The sequence below is a fragment of the Morus notabilis genome, unplaced genomic scaffold (genome assembly GCF_000414095.1).
Source record: "Morus notabilis unplaced genomic scaffold, ASM41409v2 Scaffold453, whole genome shotgun sequence".
NCBI classification, from domain to species: domain Eukaryota; kingdom Viridiplantae; phylum Streptophyta; class Magnoliopsida; order Rosales; family Moraceae; genus Morus; species Morus notabilis.
Genome location: NW_010362819.1, coordinates 214176 through 236257, shown reverse-complemented (window position 1 = coordinate 236257; position 22082 = coordinate 214176). Strand labels below are relative to the sequence as shown.

Below are 22082 nucleotides of genomic sequence, written 5' to 3'. Positions count from 1 at the left end.
ACAAATAATAACCATAAATTAGTACACGTTTTCAAAACCAAAAAAAAAAAAAAAACCATAAATTAGTACATATTACGAGAAATACGTAAAATCCTTCCCCAAAGAAAAAAAGTGAAATTCTATTTGTGCAATGTTCATAGTGTAACACTACAAAAATATTATTTACTGTCATGTTACATTAAAATTGTTTTAGTGTCACTATATTACACCAAAAAAAAAATTATAAATCCATACTAAAATTTGTTGCACTTAGGCCGCTAGACATTAGACTATTTCTCTATTCATACAAAATATCACACACAATACCGATGTTAGTATTCCCTCTCAGTCTCTTAATAGAAAAAGTTAATTTTAAAATTTTTATTAAAAAAAATATTATAATAAAAATTTAATTTGTGATATAAATTAATAAAATAAACGAGATCTAAATCTTCTCAGTAATAAAAAAAAATCCTTTTTCTTGTTCATTTGTTTTTTTTTTTTTTTTTCATATTCCTTTGTTTAGGAAGTTAAGAAATGTCTCCATCCCCAATAATAGACAATATATCGACAGTAATTATTAAATGGATAGAATACGTCATGCGAGTAAAGTCATGCCCAAATTGATCACAGATACTGACGTCTGATCTGACGTGAGAGTTGTGGGCGCTGGAAAGTAACCCAGAATTTTCTTCGTTATCCTCCCATTCCAAGCTGGAAAAAAGATCCCAAGAAAAAAACTGAAAAAATCCAAAAAAATCTGTCTTTGAGATAAACAGTCGAGTCTTTGCTCACTCCGATGGCATCTGATAATAAACCGAGTTTCGATCCCGATCTTGTTATTGCTCACAAATTCCCAGAGGTATCTATCTACCTTTCCACGCTCTCTTTGATTTCGCCATGCTTTTAAGATTTGACTTTTTTTTTTTACCGTCGGTACTAATTGTTCATTTCGTTTCAATTGTAGTTTCTAAAGTGTTATTCATTATTGTAATATTTGCTCTCCATGCGTTTGTGGAAAGTCCAGGGACGTGGGTATTCCTTTAGATGCAGTGATTGTGTTTAGAATTAATTTTGTTTTTATTTTTTAGGTTTTTTGATAAAAAAAATGAAAATATTTTTAAAATAACACAATAAAAATAAAAATAAAAATAAATTTTTAATTTAGTGTAAAATGAGAAATAATTTTTAATTTTTTTAATTTTTAATTTTTAATTTTTTTCTCATTCTCGAAAAAAGAAATATTAATGAATTTTTTTATACTAAAAATAATTTTTTAATAAAATTATTAAATACATTTTAAAAAATAATTTATGTCTAATATTAGAAACGTTTTCGTTTTCATTTTCATAAAAAAATAAAATTATTTTGAAAACCCGCTTCTCAATTTCTGGTTCTAGTTCCGTTTTACTAATCTCTTGTTTCTCGTTTGTTGTGCATGTGGGATGGCTTTCAGACGACTTACACTTATTCAGAGAGGTAAACTCACTATGTAGACAACTCTACAGAAAGTTCTCTTGCAGTTAATACGGAAATTGAGCTTAGTTTTTTATGGATGTATTATGTATATATGTATAGATAAAATATCTGTATCATTAGAAATCTGCTGCTTATAATGAACTTGGCAAACAGGGATGCAGTCATTTATGCCTTGGGTGTTGGAGCTTGTCAACGAGATGCCGTCGATGATGACGAGCTTAAATATGTTTACCATGAGAACGGACAGCAGTTTGTACAGGTTTTGCTAATCAGCATTCAGAAAGAGTTAAATTTTGCTGAGAATTTTCATTTGGATCTTTCTCTTTTAGCTACTGTAATAGTTATTGCTATTTGGTTTGCAATTTTAACAGCCTGAAAGTTTTGGTTTTCTTTCATTCTTTACTTTTCACAGGTTTTGCCGACATTTTCTGCTATATTTTCGTCCGGGTCGACGCCAATAGCTCAGCTTCTACCAGGACTGGAGTAAGTCGTCTAGTTTCTATACCATGTCACAATGTCACAAACTCAATTTTCTGCTTGCTTTACAAGTTTGAGTATTTGGGCATAATCTGAAGAGCTAACGAGCTTTATGGATTTTAATTGCCACCGCCAGATATGATCCACGTCTTCTGCTACATGGACAGCAGTACATAGAAATATACAAGCCACTTCCTTCAAGTGGTCGTGTAAGGCTTCTTTCTTAACACAATCTGTCACGAACATTCATAATAGAATGTGTAGATAGAAGTAAACCTTTGTTTTCTAAGGCGTTACGCGTAATAATTTATTGTACCACAGGCACTTTCAGAGCCTAGTATGTCCAATAAGATTGTTGTGCATCCAATTGACCAGCATGTTGTGCAACAATTTGCTTGAATTCAGTCTCTTTTGTTACTATTAAGTTTGAAATAGTATCAAGTATTGCTGCTCTCCTCCACTTCTTTGCTTATTGCAATACTGAATGTTACATTAGTTTACTATTAATGCAGATACAAAATAAGGTGGCTCTTGCTGGATTGCATGACAAAGGTATTCTTATTTGTTGGCAAAAACAGTTTTTACAATTCGTATACCGTGTGATGCAAACAGTATACATGGTTTGCCACATGGAGGACTTGAAAGACGTTTGAATCTTATTTGTTTTATAAACCTGACCCCCGCTTTTTTTTTTTTTTTTTTTGGAAATATTAAACTTTGATCATTGCTGTGATTTTTTATGCTTTCATTTATTTCTTCTTTTTTTTTTTTTGCCATTTACAATGTCCAAAAGATAGCTAAGCTGTATGCGTTATAAGCCTTTACCTCTCTTTCTTTTTCAGGTAAAGCAGCTATTGTTGAGCTTGAAACAAAAAGTTACAACGAGTCTGGAGAACTGTTATGCATGAACCGGTACATACTCTTTCTGATGAACTGGTCCAAAACCACCCTGCAATTACTCAGCTAGGATGTTTACGTTTTAGGTCGACTGTCTATCTTCGAGGTGCTGGTGGCTTCTCACGTTCCTCTCGTCCATTTTCTTACTCAAACTATCCAGCCAACCAGGTTTCAGCAATTAAAATTCTGAAAAGTCAACCTTTTGCTGTGTTTGAAGAGTGTGCGCAACCATCTCAGGCACGTAGCATTGTTTTAACTAGGCCTTGAACTTGTTTATTAAAGATTGAAAGTTGGACTTAGAGGCGATATTTTTGTGTGCTTAATGATGTTATTTGATTAGTTTTTTGGTTTATATGTTGAACTCTGCTACTACAGGAAAGTTTGCATGTACATTGCTATTTTTTGGTTCGTGTGGAATACAATTTTCCATTTGTTGCACACGTAATAAAAACATTCAGTTCAAAAGAAAAAAAAAAAAAAATATATATATATATATATATATTATACTTGATTTTTGTTATTATACATATTTGCCTTGAGGCGCCATGAAATTTCTTTACGTGTTATTTTGCTCTCTGCAGGCATTGCTTTACAGGCTATCTGGTGACTACAACCCTCTACATTCAGATCCTGTGGTTGCAAAAGTTGCGGGGTTGGTACTTCACTTAAGTATCAAACTCAAACTTCCATACAAGTTTTTTGTGCTTCCACTATTGTCTTGTGATCTAAAGCATCATCTTATGCCAATTTTCCGTTTTCATTCAACTGAATTTCTTGCGTAATGTTTTTTAAAGGTTTACGCGGCCGATACTGCATGGATTGTGCACGCTTGGATTCGCAGTTAGGGCAATCATCAAGTGCATCTGCAAGGGAGACCCAAACAAGGTGAAGAGCATATTTGGACGATTTCTTTTGCATGTGTACCCTGGGGAAACTTTGATTACTGAAATGTGGCTTCAAGACAAAAGGTAACAAGCATAAGTATTTTTCTCTTCTTTTTTTTTTTCGGTCAACAATTTTAACAAGCATAAGGTTACTCCATGGGGAATTGAAATATAGGCGTTCCAATATATGCAGGGTCATTTATCAAGTTAGAGTGAAAGAACGCAATCGCATTGTGCTGTCTGGCTTTGTGGATCTTCACGGTTTAACTTCGTCTCTATAGATAGAGAGAGAGAGTGAAAAAAATAATAAATAAATAAAAAAAGAAGAAGAGATAGAGACGGACCAAACAGAGACATATCACTATATATTCGTTGTTTCCTACGTATTTGAGTAAAGCTATGAGATACTAGGAGAGCATCTCCAAATACATCACTTTGCAGAATTAAATTCCAAACTGATGTAATTTTCCTTTTTCTTAAAAAAAAAAAGGTGATATTATGAGGCGTGACACTTGGCGTACATGTTTCTATGCTTAGTTCTTAGTTTTTGTTTTGATCTTTCGAAAAATTATTCACATTAGATTTTATAATGCATGTATTGTATAACATGCCTGAGATGTAAGGAGAAAAAAAAAAACGCAATCTTGTTTATTTTATTGATTCGAGTTTCAAATTTGAATTGTGCTACAGTAAAAAAACTCTCAGAAATATAATTTTTTTATTATAATAAAAAATTTTCACATAAAATTACATCGAATCAGCGAACTAAACGGATATATAGTGTTTAACATCGGTGTCTTGTACTGTGTTTTTTTTAGTCGACTGAGAATGAGATTTGAGAAAATTTTCACTTGAAAACAAAGATTTCTAAAAAAAGAATTTGGAATACTCTGTGGTTTTATTTAACCTATAAGAATAAAGAATTTAATTAAAAAAATAGCGGGGACATAACGACCACCGACCGACATAATATTCAAAACTGATCCAACGGTTAGAAAGTAAGCGAGGACTACAGGCGTAATACTTAAAGCAACTAAAAACCCTGTAAATACAATAAGGGCCGGTTTCCCTAACACTAACTCCATTCTAGTCTCAGTCGGCAACGCTCTTCCCAGTTTCGACAATGGCTGAAATTGATAATGCTTCGCAGATTTGCGGCGGCGATCGTCAAGCAGCTCAGGCCATCTCCGACGTCGGCGACGGCGATGTTCGTGATGTTTGCGAGACTCTCCGGGGATTTCCCTCTCACGCCGTCAAGGATTTGTTGTCTCTCGGGGTTCGCTCTCTATCCGATACTCTTTGCGTGTTTTATTACCTTTTTAGGGTTTTATGGACTCGTACAATAGTGCTTAGAGTTTCCATTGCGGTTCTGAAGTGGTCTTCATCTCTCTCTCTCTTGCTGCGATTTTGATTTGAATGGTTGAATTAGGGTTTACGGATGCGATTATGCTGATTGCTCATATTGTTTAATCATTCTAGTTATATCCCTGTGCGAACGTATACTATTGAATTTCGAAACGGAATGGATGTGAAATTTTCCAGTAATTCGTCGGTTTCCTCATTATGATTGTTAAGGCATTACCTTTTAGTGTTGAAGGCGACCTAGTTCTTTGTTTATTTGAACCTTACAGATCTTCTTAGGTTTAAATTTGACGTAATCTTTCTATTTTTTTCCCTTTCTCTTCTGATTTAGGTATGCCTCCGATGCATTTTGCGGTTACTTGGGATTAGAGGGGAACTTTATGATAATTGCACATTATCATTATCATCTATATTGAGTTCGGTTTTCGGAGATTTAACAGATTCAGAGAAACATACGATAAATGATGCTTCTGTAGAAAATGGAAAGTGTAGCGAGTCTCCTAATTTGAAGGAACTAGAAGTCAATGAAGCACTTTGTAGCCTTTGTTTGGGCATCTTGCAGTTCTCTTACTGTGATGATAAGGCGTCTGTGGTGAGAAAGGACAGTGCTTATGATTTTGCTTCCTCAATTGTGGAGCTGGTGAAGCAAGAAGGTCATCAAATTGATGGATTCTCTCTTGAAGTGTCCATTCCACCAGTCATCCAGGAAAACGAACAGTCTGTTTGGTAATAATTGTTGTTTCATTCATAAACACTTATCTCTTTAGCTGTTTAAGTATTTGATATATTTCAGGGTTATAAATGATTTTTCCCTCTGTTTTCTTATTATGCGCTGCAGCAAAGCAAGATACTCTGTGTTCCATACATCTATTGGAAAATTCAATTTTTTATGGGTTTCTTCATTAATATACTTAATATCTTAACAGTTCGATGTCTCTTTTTTTTTTTTTTGGGTCTATTTTTATGGTTTTCCAGCTCTTAACATGAAGCTATCTATTGAATTCATTCTTTGCCTATTTTTGTAGCTTGTATATGAAAAAGAAATATGAATCTGAGTCGTGGTTCCAAAGAAAGTCACTTTCTGAACGTGATTCTGTGAAGGATGCTTTAAAGACTTGTATGACAAAATCCCTTGAAAAATTGTTGGTAAGTAAATTTCTTTTATTTATGACAGTACTAACTCCCATATTATCATGCTTAAGTACTATCTGTAGACTGTAGAGTTGACTTCTTACAAATTTCCATTAGCACGTGTATATTGACTTGAACTATTATAAATATTTTAAGTTGAAGTTTTCCAGGATTGCAATTCCAATATGAGCACTTTCCGTATACGATTGACATACACTCAAGCTGAATCATCAAAAATGGTTCAGACTTTTGTAGAGAGAAAGCAGGGCTGTAAAAGAAGAAAAGCAGGCATGATGAATCTTATCATACACTATATTATTTGTTTCAATTTCCCTTCCCTACAAAGCACAGAAACATGCATTTATTTTGTGTTCATGGATATGTTGCTAATTTCCCGTAAACAACAAATCATATGAAATTGGTTACTTATGTGTACATAGTATGTAGTTATTTACATTTTACATGCCTTACACATGCACTTGTGTATACCACACATCTAACTAGTGTGTCACCACATATTCAACGAACCTATTTGGATAACTAAGCTGTTCATTACTGTTTAATCTTTGTATCCTTTATTGAAACTAGAGTATGGGAATTCTTAATTTTCTATAGCAAAAGCACTTTGAGCGGATATGGTTGTGGTTCTAAAGAAGGAAGTGCCGTATAGTTTTTGTACAACATAATTTGTATTATAGACCCCTAAAAGAAAAAAAGAAAAAAAAAATCTGTCGTCTGGAAAATCTGGGGAACTCATCTTGTTTAAGAAAAAGTTCGTTTCTACCAAAGAAAATGTATTTAACATCCTGTAGATCTTTTGTGATATGTCCCGTGGGATCCATTCTCTCTACCTTTTCCTTTGTGTGTTTTTGGTCCATTAGATCAGATGCTGTTTGTTAGTTTGTTACTAACTTACTATATGTACTTATGTCAGTCTAAAGTCCTTTGCTCTTAATTAACTGTTGGAGGAGGGACAACATGTTTAGTGGCACGCCCACTTTTGCCTTATTTAATTTTACGTATTGCACATATATTACTGGTTGTATATGGTAATACTAAATTCTTGTATATCCTTTCTTATAAATTTAGTGAGGTGCTTAATTATTTGAACTGTGTTTTCACAATGTTTAATGTTCCCAACTTTGTATCCAATTTGATAGATAATTGAAAGACAGACTTCACATGCCAAACTGACCACTCCCCTCTTCTTGATTTTTCAGTTACAGGCACTGATAATGACTTGGAAACTGTTGATGGTATCAAAGTTGCTAATTTTCCAAGTGATGAAATCGCTGCAGTCATTGAAAGCTCTTTAGAGACTTGCCAAGATAGTGGATTATCTGACCGGGTAATTCTTTCTCCCTTCTCCTTAGGCGTGAGGTTTTCTTTTACAGGAAGACGAAAGGCAATGTCTAAAAACATGTTCAAATTTCCACATCATTGTTTCACTATTTGGTTATTTGCAGCTGATTGATGGTGCATCTGTTTAGTGATTTTTTTTTTGGTAGAAAATTTGGTACATTTGCTAATTGGGTGGTGCTTGTTGAACTGAATTTCTATCAACTTGTTTGATTCTAAAAATGTTGATTCTAATTCTTTCTGTTTAAGAATTTTAACCAGGTGAGTGAACCTTGCCAGTTGGTGTTCCATTGCTGTAGAACGCATATCTACTTTGGTGGGAGATACCTGAAGGTGAAGTTGATTACATTTTCCTTGAGCGTTTTGATATTATAAGATTGGTTTTTAGTGTCTTCTAATTTCAATACCTGAGCGTTTTGGTATTTTAAGATGGTTTTTTAGAGTCCTCTAATTTCAATCACTTGTTCACATGCTAAAGATCGGCACTGTTAAGTCACTAAACAACTGAAATCCGTTATGCATGTAAATTTTTCTCCTGGTTTCTTGTACAAGTCTTACGTGTAAAACACAGTGACAGAAAGAAAATTGGTAGTTATAACTTTACAGGCCAAAGATATTCAGATTTATTACTGTCTTGGAGCTTCTCATTTCCTTATAAAGGGACAAAGAAAGAAATAATAAGAAAAGGAAAGAAGCATATACTGACTAATTCTTTTTGGTGGCAGTATTCCAGAAATGTGAGTCAAACACGTTGGATCATTGATGATGAAAGAATGGGAGATGCGTCTGTCGAGGTGTTATCTTCTTCTACGGAATGCCATATCCTTTAATATTTGTTTGTTATTGTTTGTTGAATTCTAAGGTAGAAACCTTATCGCCAATGTTCTCATATGCAGGAGTTAATTGGTAGCAACATTCTTCCTGTGTGCAGAGGTGATAGCTACAAGTTCCATGCTGCTGGTAGAGAGGATATAGATGTACGTGTATTTTCTTTACTAAAATTCTGACTATAATAAAAGGAATTCTGAAGTATGGAATCGACTTTTAGGTTCGGATGTTGGGGTCAGGTCGGCCTTTCCTGGTTGAGATACAAAATGGACGCCATCTCCCCTGTGATGAGGATGTGAAAAATATAGAGGAAAAGATTAACAATTTGGAAAATAAATTGGTAAGCTCAGTTTTGCACAAGTGTTCTTGCTTCTCTATAACGTATTGTTGTAAATCCGAATATTGTGTATGCAGGTTGGGGTGAGAAATCTCAAAATAATGGGTAGTCAAGGATGGACTCTGATGCATGAGGGTGAGGCAGAGAAGCAGGTTCTCTTTTGCTTTTACTTTTTCTTCTGCTTCGCTTTCCTGTTTGTGATTGAATTTATCGCGAGTTTGTGTTATTTTTAATTACCATTTATGGGGTGCGTTTTTATCTGGATTGAATGATTGATTTGACTGAATTAGTTTATTTTCGTTATCCATTTTATTTTTAATGCAGAAGCAATATGCTGCATTAGTGTGGATTTCCCGCCCACTTAAGGATGAAGACTTTCAGTCCATATCATCATATAAGGAGATGGTGAGTCTTTCTTGCTCCATATAGCCTTTTATTGACCTTTTATTTCTTTCTTTTTTCTGATGGAGGTTCCACGTATTTTATTTATGTTCCACACAGCGTGTGGTACAGAAAACCCCAATAAGGGTGCTTCACCGCCGAAGTCCATTGGAACGTGAAAAGATTATACATTGGTTAGTTGCATTTCCGTAGTATAGTGCAACTTCATTTATTCTATCTATATTCTCACTACCTCATGTGGTTTCTTCTGTTCATTTTTATTTTAGGATGAAAATTGAGAAGATCGTTGGAAGTTCTCAATATTTTCTTTTGCATCTATGCACACAGGTGAGTTCTTTTATAGTTAAGTAGGAAGTGATTCAGTTGCAAATAACATTATCTTTGGCCAGAGCTGACATAAAATGCAAAGAATAAGAATATTTTGAAACGAGGACGAATTTAAAAAAAAAAAAAAAAAAAAATTGTTTTTTTTTTTTTTTTGGAATCACAATGAACCCTTTACCTTTGATTTTCTCTACCCCAGTTGTTTCTTCTCTCTTCCCTCACAATTGTTAGGTTTAGATAACTAAAAATAAAAACTAGCAACACTCTTTTTTGCGACAGGCTGGAACATATATCAAGGAATTTGTACATGGAGATCTTGGGCGTACTTATCCCAGGTACCAGAATTCACTACTAGAGATGCGATTTAGATAAAATATTATGGGCTGCACAATTTGTGCTTGCTTAGTTTTGTGGGCTTAACACTGAGGCCCTGTTGATTATTTTCCTGGTAGAATATAGTTGTTTTTATTTTTATTTTTATAGAATATGGCTGTTTTTGGTTGAACTTTGTGCTTTATTCTTACATGCAATTCTTTTGCAGCATCGGCACAATCCTGGGGTGTAGAGCGGAGATACTACAACTGGATGTTACAGATGTGAAAATGGACTGTTTCTAAATGAACTAAGGACTTTCTTTAAATGAACAAGATCACTCCTTATTCAAGTATTTATTCGTCTCCTATTCAACTTCGGGAAAACTGTTTTGCTCTAGCGATTTCTTCATTTTTGCGCCCCGCTTGAACTCCGCATTAAAGTTGGTATGAAGAGAAATTTCTCAAAACCGGAAAAATAGAGATAAATTCCTCTTAAAAGTGTTTTTCAATACAGGGTTAGAATTTCTACTTTTCAGTACACGGTCAGAATTTCTACTTTTCAGTACACGATCGGAATTTCTATTTTTCAGTCTTGATTAATAACTTTTTTAATTAAATAATTATACCAATAAAAAATAAAAATAAAAATCTCGTGTACTCTTAATGTTAAATTTTACCATTTTTTCTTTTTTTTTTTTTTTGTTATTATATTTATCAAGTTGTGCTGTAAAAGCAACAAAGTTATTGCCTCGGAATAATATGATGTTATTGGGCCCGCCATATCTTCTGTCATTGGATTTCTTTAACCACAAAGTTTGGGCCCAACCTTACAAGTAATTTGTTGGGCTGCGCGAGTAAGATTTTACATAGTACTGGGCCCAGCCCATTAACTGGGATACGAAAAATCTTTAAACTGGTTAGAAATAATAAACTTTCTGCTAAGATTAAAACTACCAACCACGGGCAGCCCCCAATCGCACGAGCTTACAATTTATAGTTTCGTAACTTCCCTAATTTTCGTGCGCTGTAAAGACTAATCACATGAAAAGTCATAATAACTAAATTTAAAACATTGAGGGGGAAAAATAAATAACGTAGAAGGAATTTAAGCCCCGACGGGGTGAATCTTGCAATTATTCTCTCTCCAAGCAAATTCCTGATTGTGTAGGGGTGGGACAACTACTCCAACCAAGATGCACCTAACATCTTAGCCATGAAACTATAACGGTCCGCAGCTTCATCGATCTGTATAAAACGTTATCCAATCACGGTGGAGCTCATAAAATTACTTTCACGTGCACACTAACAAAAAGCTGAAACAATACTCCATCTAGACCATAAATACTATGTTATATACGGATATTACGATAATTGATATATTACCATTTTCTTCGTTGGACGTCCAGCTCCGTGTCCTGCTTTGCACTCGATGCGACCAATGATCGGATTGGTCTGTGGGCTTTTCTCCAAGCTCGTGGACAAAACATATTGCATAGTCTACAGGTAAAGAAATATCTAATTAAATCTGTGCTATGAAATTTTTTTTTTTTTTAGCACATGATTTTTCAACAAATGTGGGAAGAAACTAACCGCCAACAACTTCAATGAATGTAATGGTACGACCCGATCGTCGTGGTCGGCAGTCAACAACATGGTAGATGGGTACTGTGAAGCTTTATCAGGATTCTCCCAGGGTCTCCTGACATTATGCAGAGGCGAGTACCTGAGAGAAAAAAAAATATGAATTAAAGATGAGCAAGTAGCAAGATATCTCCCTTCTTATGAAGATTACTGAGAGTGCATATGACTTAAGTTTACAATTTTACATCTTAAAAACATATATGAAGGATAAACATTTGAGTTGGGACTAAGGTGCTGGTGGTTTTTTTTATTTTTTATTTTTGGAGGAAATCCATTTTGCAGTTGGATTGCCAAGAAATGAAGGTGCACTTCTTTCTTTTTCCGGTGTGGAGATCATACAAATATCCACTTTGCATTAGGGTTGCCCATTAGAAATGCAAGGAAATTAAAAAAGAAAAATATTATCCAGTTCTATGCTAGTGAAACTAAAACAACTTACAAGAAAACAAGAAGGATTGAAACTACGTCAGACTTTAACCTCTCTACTCATTGCAACAACAAAACTATCATAGCAGCCCAACAGATATTTCTTAAATATTTAAATTTAAATTACCAGATACTCCAACACAAAGTAAGCAATACTCACTTGATAAGCCACTGAAACTCTTCCTCCTTGTCAGCACAACCATAATCCGAGGTCCAGGCATGACCTAAAAAGTGGGGGAGAAAAACACATACCAGTAAGACCAAACATGCTCTACTAAAGAAGAGGAGCTAATTAGTGAACTAAAAAAGTGCCAGACTAACCTATGGTGAATTTGTGGAATCGCAGCATGTCCATTACACCAACATGAGCCAGTGCACAACCAAAAAGATCAGGTCTCTGTAACAAAAAAAAAAAAAAAAAAACTTTGTTCGTTAATTTGTGCACAAACTCCTCTAGAATGAAGAGGTTGAGGAAGCAAAGAGACGCCATACCTGATTTATGCAAGCCCCAACAAGAAGCCCGCCATTACTTCCACCTTCTATACACAATTTTTTGGGTTGTGTATAACCAGTAGATATGAGGTATTCAGCAGCGGAAATGAAGTCATCAAAGCAATTTTGCTTCTTCGCAAGTGAACCTGCTTTATGCCATTTCTCTCCATACTCTCCACCACCACGAATGTTTACTATACAGAAAACGGCACCTAAATGCCTTGAAAGTACGATACGACTCACACTGAATGAGGGTGTTAAATTAATGTTAAATCCACCATAACCATATAACAAACAGGGGTGTGATCCATCCAAAACAATATTCTTTCTTGCAACAACAAACATTGGTATCTTCGTACCATCTTTGCTGGGAAAAAAAACCTGGAAATGGAAATTCCAGTCAATGAAAGAGGGTTTGCAGGGTCACATAAAAAAATAATAATGAGAGAAAATAATCAAAGTAGCAGGTAATTTAACAGGAAAAAAAAAAGGATGATCTGATAGCAAAAATCGTCAAAAGGAAAAAAAAAAATATATATATATATATATAGAACCAGAAAAACAAGAGAAATTTATGAGATGTTAATTAGGAAAAAAAAAATTACCTGATGAACATTGAACGCTGACCGGTCAAACCCAGGAACAGCAATTTCACGAAATATCTTGATTTCTGGAAGTTCAGAGTCTAAATTGCACTGATATATTATTCCAGGAGTAAGAAAACTCGTAAACCCATAGAAAACTATGTTGTCTTCACGTCTTGCAGAAATGCCATAAACCGAGCCAATGTCAATGGGCAATTGATGGATTAACGAACCTGATTTCAGGTCCCTTATCTGCACAACATACTTTACATCGCTCAGGTAACTTACAACCAGTTGATTACCATTTACAGCAAATGCAGATTCGAGTACATCTTTTTCATCTTCTTGAAGAACATCTGTCCAAAGTGTTGGTTGCTTCAGATCTGCTCGGACTAGCTTATACTTTGGAGCATCTTTATTTGTCAGAAAAGTAAATACTGTGTCATCATTTGCAATGGTTAGATACTGAGCATCAAAGTTATCAATGACCCTGACAAAAGGGAGCAAATCATTCTTCCCCCTAAAACCTTCAAGCCCATTGGGAAGCTCAGACATGTCACAGTAGTAAAATTTGTTGACTGGGTCACATCCCTCGTCAATATACAAAAGAACATACTGCAAGAGAAAGAGATAGTTGTTTAAACTACTCGCACAAATAAGCTTTATCATCTATGCTGAAATCGAGTTTATTGTTTCCGTTCATACACGCATGCACATAGGCATCCAATGAGCAAGACACTAAAAACAACAGAGAACGCAATTGCATTTGCCATCATGCATGCACATGGAGCATACCACTAAGCAAGGCACTAATAATAACAGAGAAAACACTTGCATCAAAGGATAGCAGCTTCACTACAAACTATAGCTTGAGAATTTCAGGTGAAAGAATACAGAAATGATCAGGGACATAAAATGATGCATTCCATTATCAAAAACAATTACTCTGCAAGACTGCATCAACATAAGAAGAATGGACAAGAGTCCAACAAAGTCATAAAAGGTGATGAAGGCACAAAAACAACAAATTACCTTTCCATCGTCTGTTACACTGGCCCCAAACAAGTATTTAGGGTTGTCACTGTCCTTCCAGCATAAAATATCTTCAGATTGGTCCGTGCCCAAAAAATGATAATACACCTCATGATAGAGATTAGCATTGGTTTCTGTCCCGGCATCTACATCTCCTTCTCTAAAGCATAAAACCACCATGATTATCAATTAAAATTACCAGGGGTGAAAAAATCAGAAAGTACTGTGTACAAAGAAAAAAACAAAACATCTTGCACAAATCAGAAATCACTATATTGGTTCGTAGCGCACAGAAAGAAAAACAATTCTGTTATCTTTCCTTTTATTACTCTATACCTACTTTGCTCACACAAAGCTCAAAGTTTATAATTAAAAATAAGGAAAAAAAAACTTCTTGCAATAATTAATATAACCATTTGAATATTTCAAATAGTTTAAATATGAATTTACATTTGTTTATTCATTCTCTTTATTGATGTCAGAAAGAAGGGTATTAAACGTACACAATTCTAACGAGAGAAAGCCGCCGTTAGAATTAGGAGCCATATAGTACCCAAAGAAGACTAAATAAATTTTTGCTTCCTTACTTTGGAGGTGGATAGCGGCTGTAGAAAAACCCCTTGCTATCACGGGTCCAACTAATACCAGAAAACTTTACCTGAAACATAATTCGTATAAAGAGTTAATTTCCTATATCATTCTCTTCAAACTTAAACGATGTGAGCAAACTCACCCATGATAAAGTATCAGCCTCAACCCTCTTGTCTTCAACATTCATAACTTTAATTGTCACCCAATCGCTGCCACTCGTACTAAGCCCGTAGGCCAAGTACTTGGCATCCTTACTTACGGAATATGTATTCAGAGAGACAGTCCCATCTTCGCTAAGTGAATTCGGATCAAGCAAAATCTCCGGCACTCCATCCAACCTGTCCTAAAATTTGACGAGGAAAAAAGCAACAAAATAAGACAGAGAACCTCATAAAATGTGTACAATTCATGATCCAAATCAGGCCACAGAAACCAACCTGCACATAAAGGACGTTTTGGGCTTGAAGACCGGTATTGTGGAAGTAAAAGTACTTATTCCCACGCCTAAAAGGCGGATCATAACGCGGGTGATCAAAAAGTTTCGTGATTTTCTCGCAAATCTTCTCCCTCGTATCACAAGCCTGAAGCACCGATTGCGTCAATTCCACCTGCTTATTCACAAACTCTTTCGTTTCTTCAGAATCAGGATCTTCAAGCCTGAATGATAAAAATCAATAATCAAATCCAATCGAATTCCATCTAATATTTGCACAGGAAAACAAAAAAGAAGGGTGAATACTTTCCCGAGAAAATCTCAAAATCTTAAAACTTCAAACCCTAGTCCTTCAGCTCAAAACAAAACAAAAAGGTCAAAATGATCAAACAAAAGGTCAAAATGATCAAACAAAAAGGCAAAAATAAAAACCTGAATACTTCCCCAATAAAATCTCAAACCCTAACTCTTCACACCGCTCCTTCCATTCAAATCAAACAAAATAAAAGGCCAAACAAACAAACAGACACTATCCAAAGATCAATCTAACGTTTCATTGAATTACAATACTTTTCACGGAACCAAACAGATTCTGCAAAACGAAAACCGATCATGACTAAATCGAATCGAAATCGTTGAATTGAATTGCTCACCATCGATAAGGATCAGCGACCTTGACGCCATTGTAGTCATCAACGACGGACTCGTCCCTGCGAGCGGGAGGGTAGTGCAAGGAGTGATCGAAAGCAGAGAGAGAGCCCATCCTGCGGTTTGAGGGGAGGAGGGAGAAAGAGCGAGAAGATTTGAATGCGAATGAAGGCGGTTTGGGAAATGAGAGTAGTAATGATGAGAACGAGTGAGGACGGTGTCTAAATAATAAGACGGCGAGAGTTTGATTAGAGATGGCGTGGGTGTGGCGAGAGAATGATAACATGGTTTTCGCCGAATGGCGTGCAAGTCAAGGTCATGGGCTTTTCACGAGGGCTAAAATGTGAATTGATGTGTTCATTCTGTGTTTACTATGTCGCCATGGTCTTGGACCTAGTGGAAAAAATGACTTTCTACGTGGAAGATGGGGTTTTCCTTTTCATGCTTCGTGAAATTGACTCAATAAAAAAGTTTTAAGAATAAAATAATTTTTAAAAAAATTATAAAAAATTTCTATTTATAAAATTATTACAAAACTATCTGAAATGACCATTTTTTATAATAAAAAATAATAATAATAATAATTAGGTGGTCGTTTTTTATAAAAATAAAAAAGATCATTTTGTCAATTTCACTTTAATTTTCTCTCTATTAATAGAACAAAAGAAAAGATTATTAGCACTATTAATCTCTGAACTTTGATTATTGTGATAAGGCAATCCATTAACTTTTAATTTTAATATATTTCTTTCTTAAAATTTTTTTGACGTTTTGATCACTGACATTTAAATTCACAAGCAATTTCTAAGAAAACACATCATATGGATAAAAATTCTTAGCCCATTAAAAAAATATAAGAATTACTTAGTATAAAGTGACATTTATCTTTTTCAATAATGTTAACTTTTTATTGTTGCCAAATTGCTTTAGATTCAATTGAAGTACGTGTGTGCTCGTAAATGTACGAATCACAAAAGTAATAAAGTATATTTAAGTATAGATTTCGTCACATAGAGATTAAGTTTTTACAAGTTAAACTAAGTACCGCAATTACAACAACTATAACTTTATTTAGGCAATCAAATTCAAGTGACTGTAGCAATTAAAACAATAGAATTAAACTAACAAAGCAAGTAAATAAGAAATTTGGAAACAATAAGGGATCGAAGCGAACTCTGATGGTATTAAGACGGTTAGGGGGTCCGATTTCATCCTACCTAGCTATGCTAATCCGATTCTTAAACTTGTTAACTACTTTCACTCAATTTATTAAGCTTAGATTTTCAAAAGTAATTTCACTCCCTCTCCCGAATGTCAAGTAAAATAGTATGCAAGACCCAGTTAAACAATATCCCTATTAGCCCAACCAAATCAACCATCCATTAAGCAACCTAATATTGATTACCCAAATTAATTGGCCTCTCGAACTCAATTAACTCTAGGTTGTGCTTTCCTAGATCCAATATGTGAAAGTAACTCTCCCGAGCATAAATCCACACATCTATATCTCTAATTCAATGGATAATCAAATTAGACAATAAGCATAGAGAAACACAAATGGATTGAAGAGAGAATTCATTAACAAGAATATAAAATCCTCATAACATAGCAACAGTAAAACTACATCAAACCCCTAGCTCTAAAGAGTTTAGCTAGAAGTATACATTAAGAATCCAAACCATAAACAATCCACATATCATATCCATGGTCTACACACAATCAAGGAAAATAAAAATTCTAGAAGATAAAAGAGAAAGGAGAAGAAGGAAATAAAACTCGTTGAAGAACAAGCTCCAAATCTTCAAGCTCCCATCCAATCTCCAAGCATGCTATCTAAAACCTCGTATTTTCCTCTTTCGGTTGTATTTTTTAGGCCTATTTAGTTCGTTGATTTGAGTTTTTAATTCGATTTGATATGTGACTTTAAGTGAGAGCTTTTTACTGTAGCAAAAAAGTTAGGTATTGTTGGTTTTCAAAATGTTTTTAAGTGCGGAAGCGTGGTAGTGCGGATCGTGTATAATAAAAATTTTCTCAAAACTTTTGAATACGCTATAGATTATATTAATTTGTGCAATAATAAATTAATCTTATTAATTTATAAGAATAGATAATTAATACCTTGTCGACGATTAGGACAATAACTTGAAATTCTTTGGCCGACGAACGATCCTCCTCCAAAGCTTTCTTAGAACACCTAAGCCTTCCTCGTCTACTCTTTGATATCGCAAGACGATTAGTGTGGGCTTAAGGTATAAACTATCAGAACAATCACTTGTTAATTTATATTCTTTCACTGTCAACGCATGTATGTGAAAGAATTGAGAAAATTGGAAGAACTTTTCTTCTCTTTTTCTCTCTTAGGGAAGTCGGCCAACCTAGGGAATTTAGGAGATCAAAATCTTTTTCTCCAATTCCTATTGTCTCCTATTTATAGACAATTAGGAGAACATTTTTACTTGTAAGCAAAGAAAATAGGAAATTGGTAACTATTAAATTTTTAATCTCATTAAAAATACAGTTTCCTTTTTGCTTTTGGAAACAAAATTTCCTTCCCTTTTGCTATATGATGGATGGCCATCTCTTAAGAAGGAATGAAAAAATTCCTTCCTAATCCAGTTTATAATTTTTTAGCTTAAATTTAATTACAAATAAATTAACATATTACTTTCCTTTTTGAATTTAATTGGAAAACTTATCGAACAAGTAAACCGGATTACTTAGAGATCAAGCAACTAAATCCCAATGGGATTTTTCCCAGTGTCACACGCCTCCTGTGGTCCCACCACAGTGTGTGACAAAATAATTAAATAATCACATTATTTAATATATAATTAATTCTTAATTAATTATTCACGAATGAAATAAAATCCCAATAATTCATCTTGCCTTGCAAATAATACAAGGATGATGGGGGACTTATGGACCTATAATTTCAAGCTCCAATAAAATTAATAATTAATTAAACTCTTTAATTAATTCTATTAATTCTAAAAGTTACTCCACTAAAAACTTGGAATTGCACTCTCAAAATTATAGACATAATTTACTTCTAAGAACTTGAAGTGTCCATTTGATATAGTCACTACATATAGATTGATCCTCCATAAATAATTCATAATTAAAGTTAGGTAAAATCCACTAACCTCTTTAATTACATCTTTATCCTTGAGTACCATTGATTCTCTAATAAATAATATGTTCATAAAACACATTCATGAATACGAGCTCGTTACTTATTCAAGTACCGAATCAACCTTTAAGAGAATTATTTATCTGCTTCTTCAAAGAAGAAGGAATGGCTTCCATCTTGTATATTAACATTTATGGCTATCCATTTCATCATGTTCCCAAGATACAAGGAATATGATTTACGATCTCGAAATCCGTACTGAGTAAGTCAAATAACACAAATCCATAAATATGAGTATACTAACAACTCAGGATTAAGATCATTCTATATATGACCATTGATAGACTCAAATTTGATTTTGTATATTTAACAAAAATTACCATAAAATCAAATTGTGTCAATGTCCCAATTCTACATAATCTCATTATGCATAATACACTCATTCAATATCCCTCTATATTAATGATGCGGATAACACCATTTCATTCTTAATGGGAATGACATGCATTAGTAATGTTTTAATTAAAGATTCTGAAACTTTAATTAAATTCATTACGAACATCGTTTCGATTATTATCCTTAAATATTATCCTCTCGTATATAACACTTATATACAATATTTAAGGTTACATAAATAATCACAGAATTTTCTATGATATTCATAAAGTATTCAATAATACATGCACATAAATAATGAATAAACTATTTTATTAATCAAATAATAAAATATCCTTGTTACATCTCATGCTTAAGGATACCAATCCCAACAGATGTGACTGTTTCTGAAAACTTTTTACTGTAGCAAAACTCGAATGGGTGAAATGAACGGGGCCTTTGTGTTTCCTAAGAGTATCTGTGTGATTCTGAGCTCATTTCTATTTTTTCTCCCCTTAAAATTAGCGCAAATGAAGCCTTAAATAACTACAGAACGCGTGGAGACGCTGCAGCGGATCACTTTCCCACTGCAACGCCATTATAATTTTTGAAAAAATCCTAACAATGCAGGCAAATCCGCTACAACGGGTCTTCAGTTTCCAGAATGGCGCCGCATCACAAGAAGTAGGCACTACAGCGCTTGAGGCAAGGGCTTAGGGCTGGTTTTTTGTTGTCCGCACTGCAGCGAGAATTCCATTCAGCTACAGCGGCTTCATGGCTTGATTTGGATCTCATTTTCACTCTTTTCAGGACCTTTTCATTCATTTTAACTGATGAGTAGTGTTCTAGCTTTTAAGCTTAATTATTTGTTTAATTATAAAAGCATTATTTTTATTTTGATGTGTTTTTGTACGTTTTGTAGGAAAATAGAGAAAATTAGACTTAGTGGTAATTTGGATCAAAATTTGGAGCAAACTAAGCAATAAGGGGCACAAAGGCCCCTTCTTGGCAACAAGAGGCATGCGCTTGCGCAACATAATGGCGTGGGCATGCCATCAAGAGGGGCACATAGCGGCCCCAACAGAATGAACCGCGCAGCCATGCCGCGCAAGTCGTGCGCCCCTGCCACTCACCGCGCGGCTGCACCTCTTCTCCGAGCTGATTAAAGTTTGGGTCATTTTTTGCCCTTAATCTGATTTGGAGGGCCGAGATTGCTCCTTTGGAGGTGATGTGAGAGACCACTAAGCCATAAAATCCTAATTTTGAGAGGCACACTGATCAAGAAAGATTGGAGGCACAAACTGCAAGAACTAGAAAGAGCTTAGAGGCTAAAAATTGGAGGATTTTTCGTGGAGACATCTTGGAAGATTCTTGAAGATTGAAGCCTTAAAGACCACTCTATTATAGTTTCCTCTTTATCTCTACTCTTTTGATTTTGATTTTAATTTGAAAGTTGTAATTGTGATATTGTAACAACATGGTTGCTTTTATGATTTTCATAGTGATTATGCTTATGAATTTGACCATGTGTAGCTAGATTTCTAATCTAGGGCCTTAATGTAGCTAGCTTGAACTATGTTGTGAATATTTAGTTAGTTGCTAATGAAATCTTGAATCAATCATCAGTGTTTCTCTTGACCTTAATGCCTCTAGTTGATTAGAAAATATACTAGTTTTTTTTATATTTGGGTTGATGCTTGGGAGAGATTAGTTCGAATATCGGTATAGGGAAGCACAATCTTTTGACACTGGAAGGTGATCAACATGTAGGTAATCATTATGAGAATCTTGGTAATTGTGAGACTCGGAGGTGATCAAATGCTTAGATAAAGCTTAATGAATGTGTTTATACCAAGTTAGATAGGGATATTGGCTTGTTTATTTGCACATGTTATCTTACTTGATGCTCGGGAGAGGTAGTGAGACTAATTTAGAAACCTTAAATGAATGAATTAAGTTAAATTAATTAGCAACCACTAAATAGGAAGACATAGGGAGAGTGAAACGAAGTCAAGACCCTAAAACTCTATTATTATTTTAATTTCCACTTATAGTTTCGATATTTAGTTACTTGTTTTATTAGATCTTGTGTTCTAGCTTTAATAGTTAAATTAATTTACTTTTCTTACTTCAATTACTTAAATTTAGTCACGAACACTCACAATACTTAGTTTAATTTTCAAAAATTCAATCCTTATGGGAGGATATTCGACTTTTTAGTCACTTTATTACTTTTGCGACCAGTGTATTTGCGGAAAATTTTGCAACATTAATGAGATGTTTAGTTTATGAGTTCAGAATCATGATTCATGATTCTAATTTTTGAAATTCAAAGTTTTTATAAGAGAAAAATACTGTAAAGAATTAAGAATCATGATTTAGAATCAGGAATGAACTTTTAAAACAAACATCCCAACTCAAACTTATAAAAGCAAGATAAAACATAATAATCATGATAAAACACCAAAAACCAACAAAAATAACCAAAATTGGTGAGTAATAAAATCAAGCTATCATTTATCTTAATAATATCCATTCATTTAGTAAATAGGCAAATGGCTAGGGGAAAAGCAAAATACTTCGGGCCTGTTTGTTTGCGTTTTCGTTTTCATTTTTCACGGTTTTCAAAGCAAAAAAATGAAAACGGGTGTTAACAACGTGTTTGGTACAATTTTTTTAAAAAAACAAAACCAAAAACGTTTTTGTCTTTTTGTGGAAATCAGAAAACAAAAAAAAGGTGTTTTCATTTTCTCGTTTTCGTTTACTGTTTTCTGAAAAACGGATTTCACTTTTTTTTTTCTTTTTCATTTTCTTCCCTCTTTTCTGAAACTGTTTTTGTATTATATATGTTTATTTAATATATTTAATAATATTATTTATATAATATATTTAATAATATAATATATTTAATATATTTAATAATATTAGTTATTTAATATATTATTAGTTAATATATT

General features: G+C 34.0%; 3 protein-coding genes across 4 annotated transcripts; 2 read left to right on the top strand and 1 right to left on the bottom strand.

Moving 5' to 3' along the window:
* Positions 1–603: 603 nt before the first annotated feature.
* On the top strand, positions 604–4236 carry LOC21394908 (enoyl-CoA hydratase 2, peroxisomal). The gene is made up of 11 exons (XM_024168804.1): positions 604–841; positions 1436–1458; positions 1612–1717; positions 1871–1941; positions 2072–2144; positions 2448–2487; positions 2778–2847; positions 2919–3069; positions 3414–3484; positions 3627–3800; positions 3910–4236. Exons 1-11 carry the CDS (start codon positions 779–781, stop codon positions 3995–3997), a joined length of 930 nt encoding a protein of 309 aa, XP_024024572.1. The 5' UTR covers positions 604–778; the 3' UTR covers positions 3998–4236.
* A 548-nt stretch (positions 4237–4784) lies between these two features.
* Positions 4785–10309, top strand: LOC21394907 (putative tRNA pseudouridine synthase Pus10). Of its 2 annotated transcripts, XM_024168799.1 has the most exons (15): positions 4785–4992; positions 5410–5804; positions 6104–6224; positions 6380–6497; positions 7430–7557; positions 7830–7901; positions 8294–8362; positions 8465–8545; positions 8617–8736; positions 8811–8885; positions 9058–9138; positions 9235–9308; positions 9402–9462; positions 9739–9794; positions 10001–10309. In XM_024168799.1, exons 1-15 carry the CDS (start codon positions 4840–4842, stop codon positions 10074–10076), a joined length of 1680 nt encoding a protein of 559 aa, XP_024024567.1. In that variant the 5' UTR covers positions 4785–4839; the 3' UTR covers positions 10077–10309. The 2 variants fall into 2 exon arrangements, with proteins under 2 accessions (XP_024024567.1, XP_024024568.1); XM_024168800.1 differs by lacking the exons at positions 9402–9462; positions 9739–9794; positions 10001–10309 and having other exon boundaries at positions 8811–8868.
* Positions 10310–10541: 232 nt separating this feature from the next.
* LOC21394906 (prolyl endopeptidase) lies at positions 10542–15997 on the bottom strand. Its single transcript, XM_010102992.2, has 12 exons — positions 15626–15997; positions 14977–15196; positions 14682–14882; positions 14536–14606; positions 13949–14108; positions 12938–13531; positions 12333–12713; positions 12162–12237; positions 12001–12064; positions 11364–11496; positions 11157–11270; positions 10542–11018 (listed from the first exon to the last, which is right to left on the bottom strand). Exons 1-12 carry the CDS (start codon positions 15904–15906, stop codon positions 10953–10955), a joined length of 2361 nt encoding a protein of 786 aa, XP_010101294.2. The 5' UTR covers positions 15907–15997; the 3' UTR covers positions 10542–10952.
* Between the last annotated feature and the right edge of the window lie 6085 nt (positions 15998–22082).

Bases quoted from the DNA above. Each gene is read 5' to 3' on its own strand.
- LOC21394908 (XM_024168804.1), top strand. From the start codon at position 779: ATGGCATCTGATAATAAACCGAGTTTCGATCCCGATCTTGTTATTGCT. The intron at 2,848-2,918 runs GTACATACTCTT...TTTACGTTTTAG, and splicing joins GAACTGTTATGCATGAACCG to GTCGACTGTCTATCTTCGAG. The intron at 3,801-3,909 runs GTAACAAGCATA...CAATATATGCAG, and splicing joins ATGTGGCTTCAAGACAAAAG to GGTCATTTATCAAGTTAGAG.
- LOC21394907 (XM_024168799.1), top strand. From the start codon at position 4,840: ATGGCTGAAATTGATAATGCTTCGCAGATTTGCGGCGGCGATCGTCAA. The intron at 9,309-9,401 runs GTTAGTTGCATT...TTTTTATTTTAG, and splicing joins CGTGAAAAGATTATACATTG to GATGAAAATTGAGAAGATCG. The intron at 9,795-10,000 runs GTACCAGAATTC...ATTCTTTTGCAG, and splicing joins CTTGGGCGTACTTATCCCAG to CATCGGCACAATCCTGGGGT.
- LOC21394906 (XM_010102992.2), bottom strand. From the start codon at position 15,906: ATGTTATCATTCTCTCGCCACACCCACGCCATCTCTAATCAAACTCTC. The intron at 12,238-12,332 runs GTATGGCGTCTC...TTTTTGTTACAG, and splicing joins TTGGGGCTTGCATAAATCAG to AGACCTGATCTTTTTGGTTG. The intron at 11,019-11,156 runs GTAATATATCAA...CGTTTTATACAG, and splicing joins GACGTCCAACGAAGAAAATG to ATCGATGAAGCTGCGGACCG.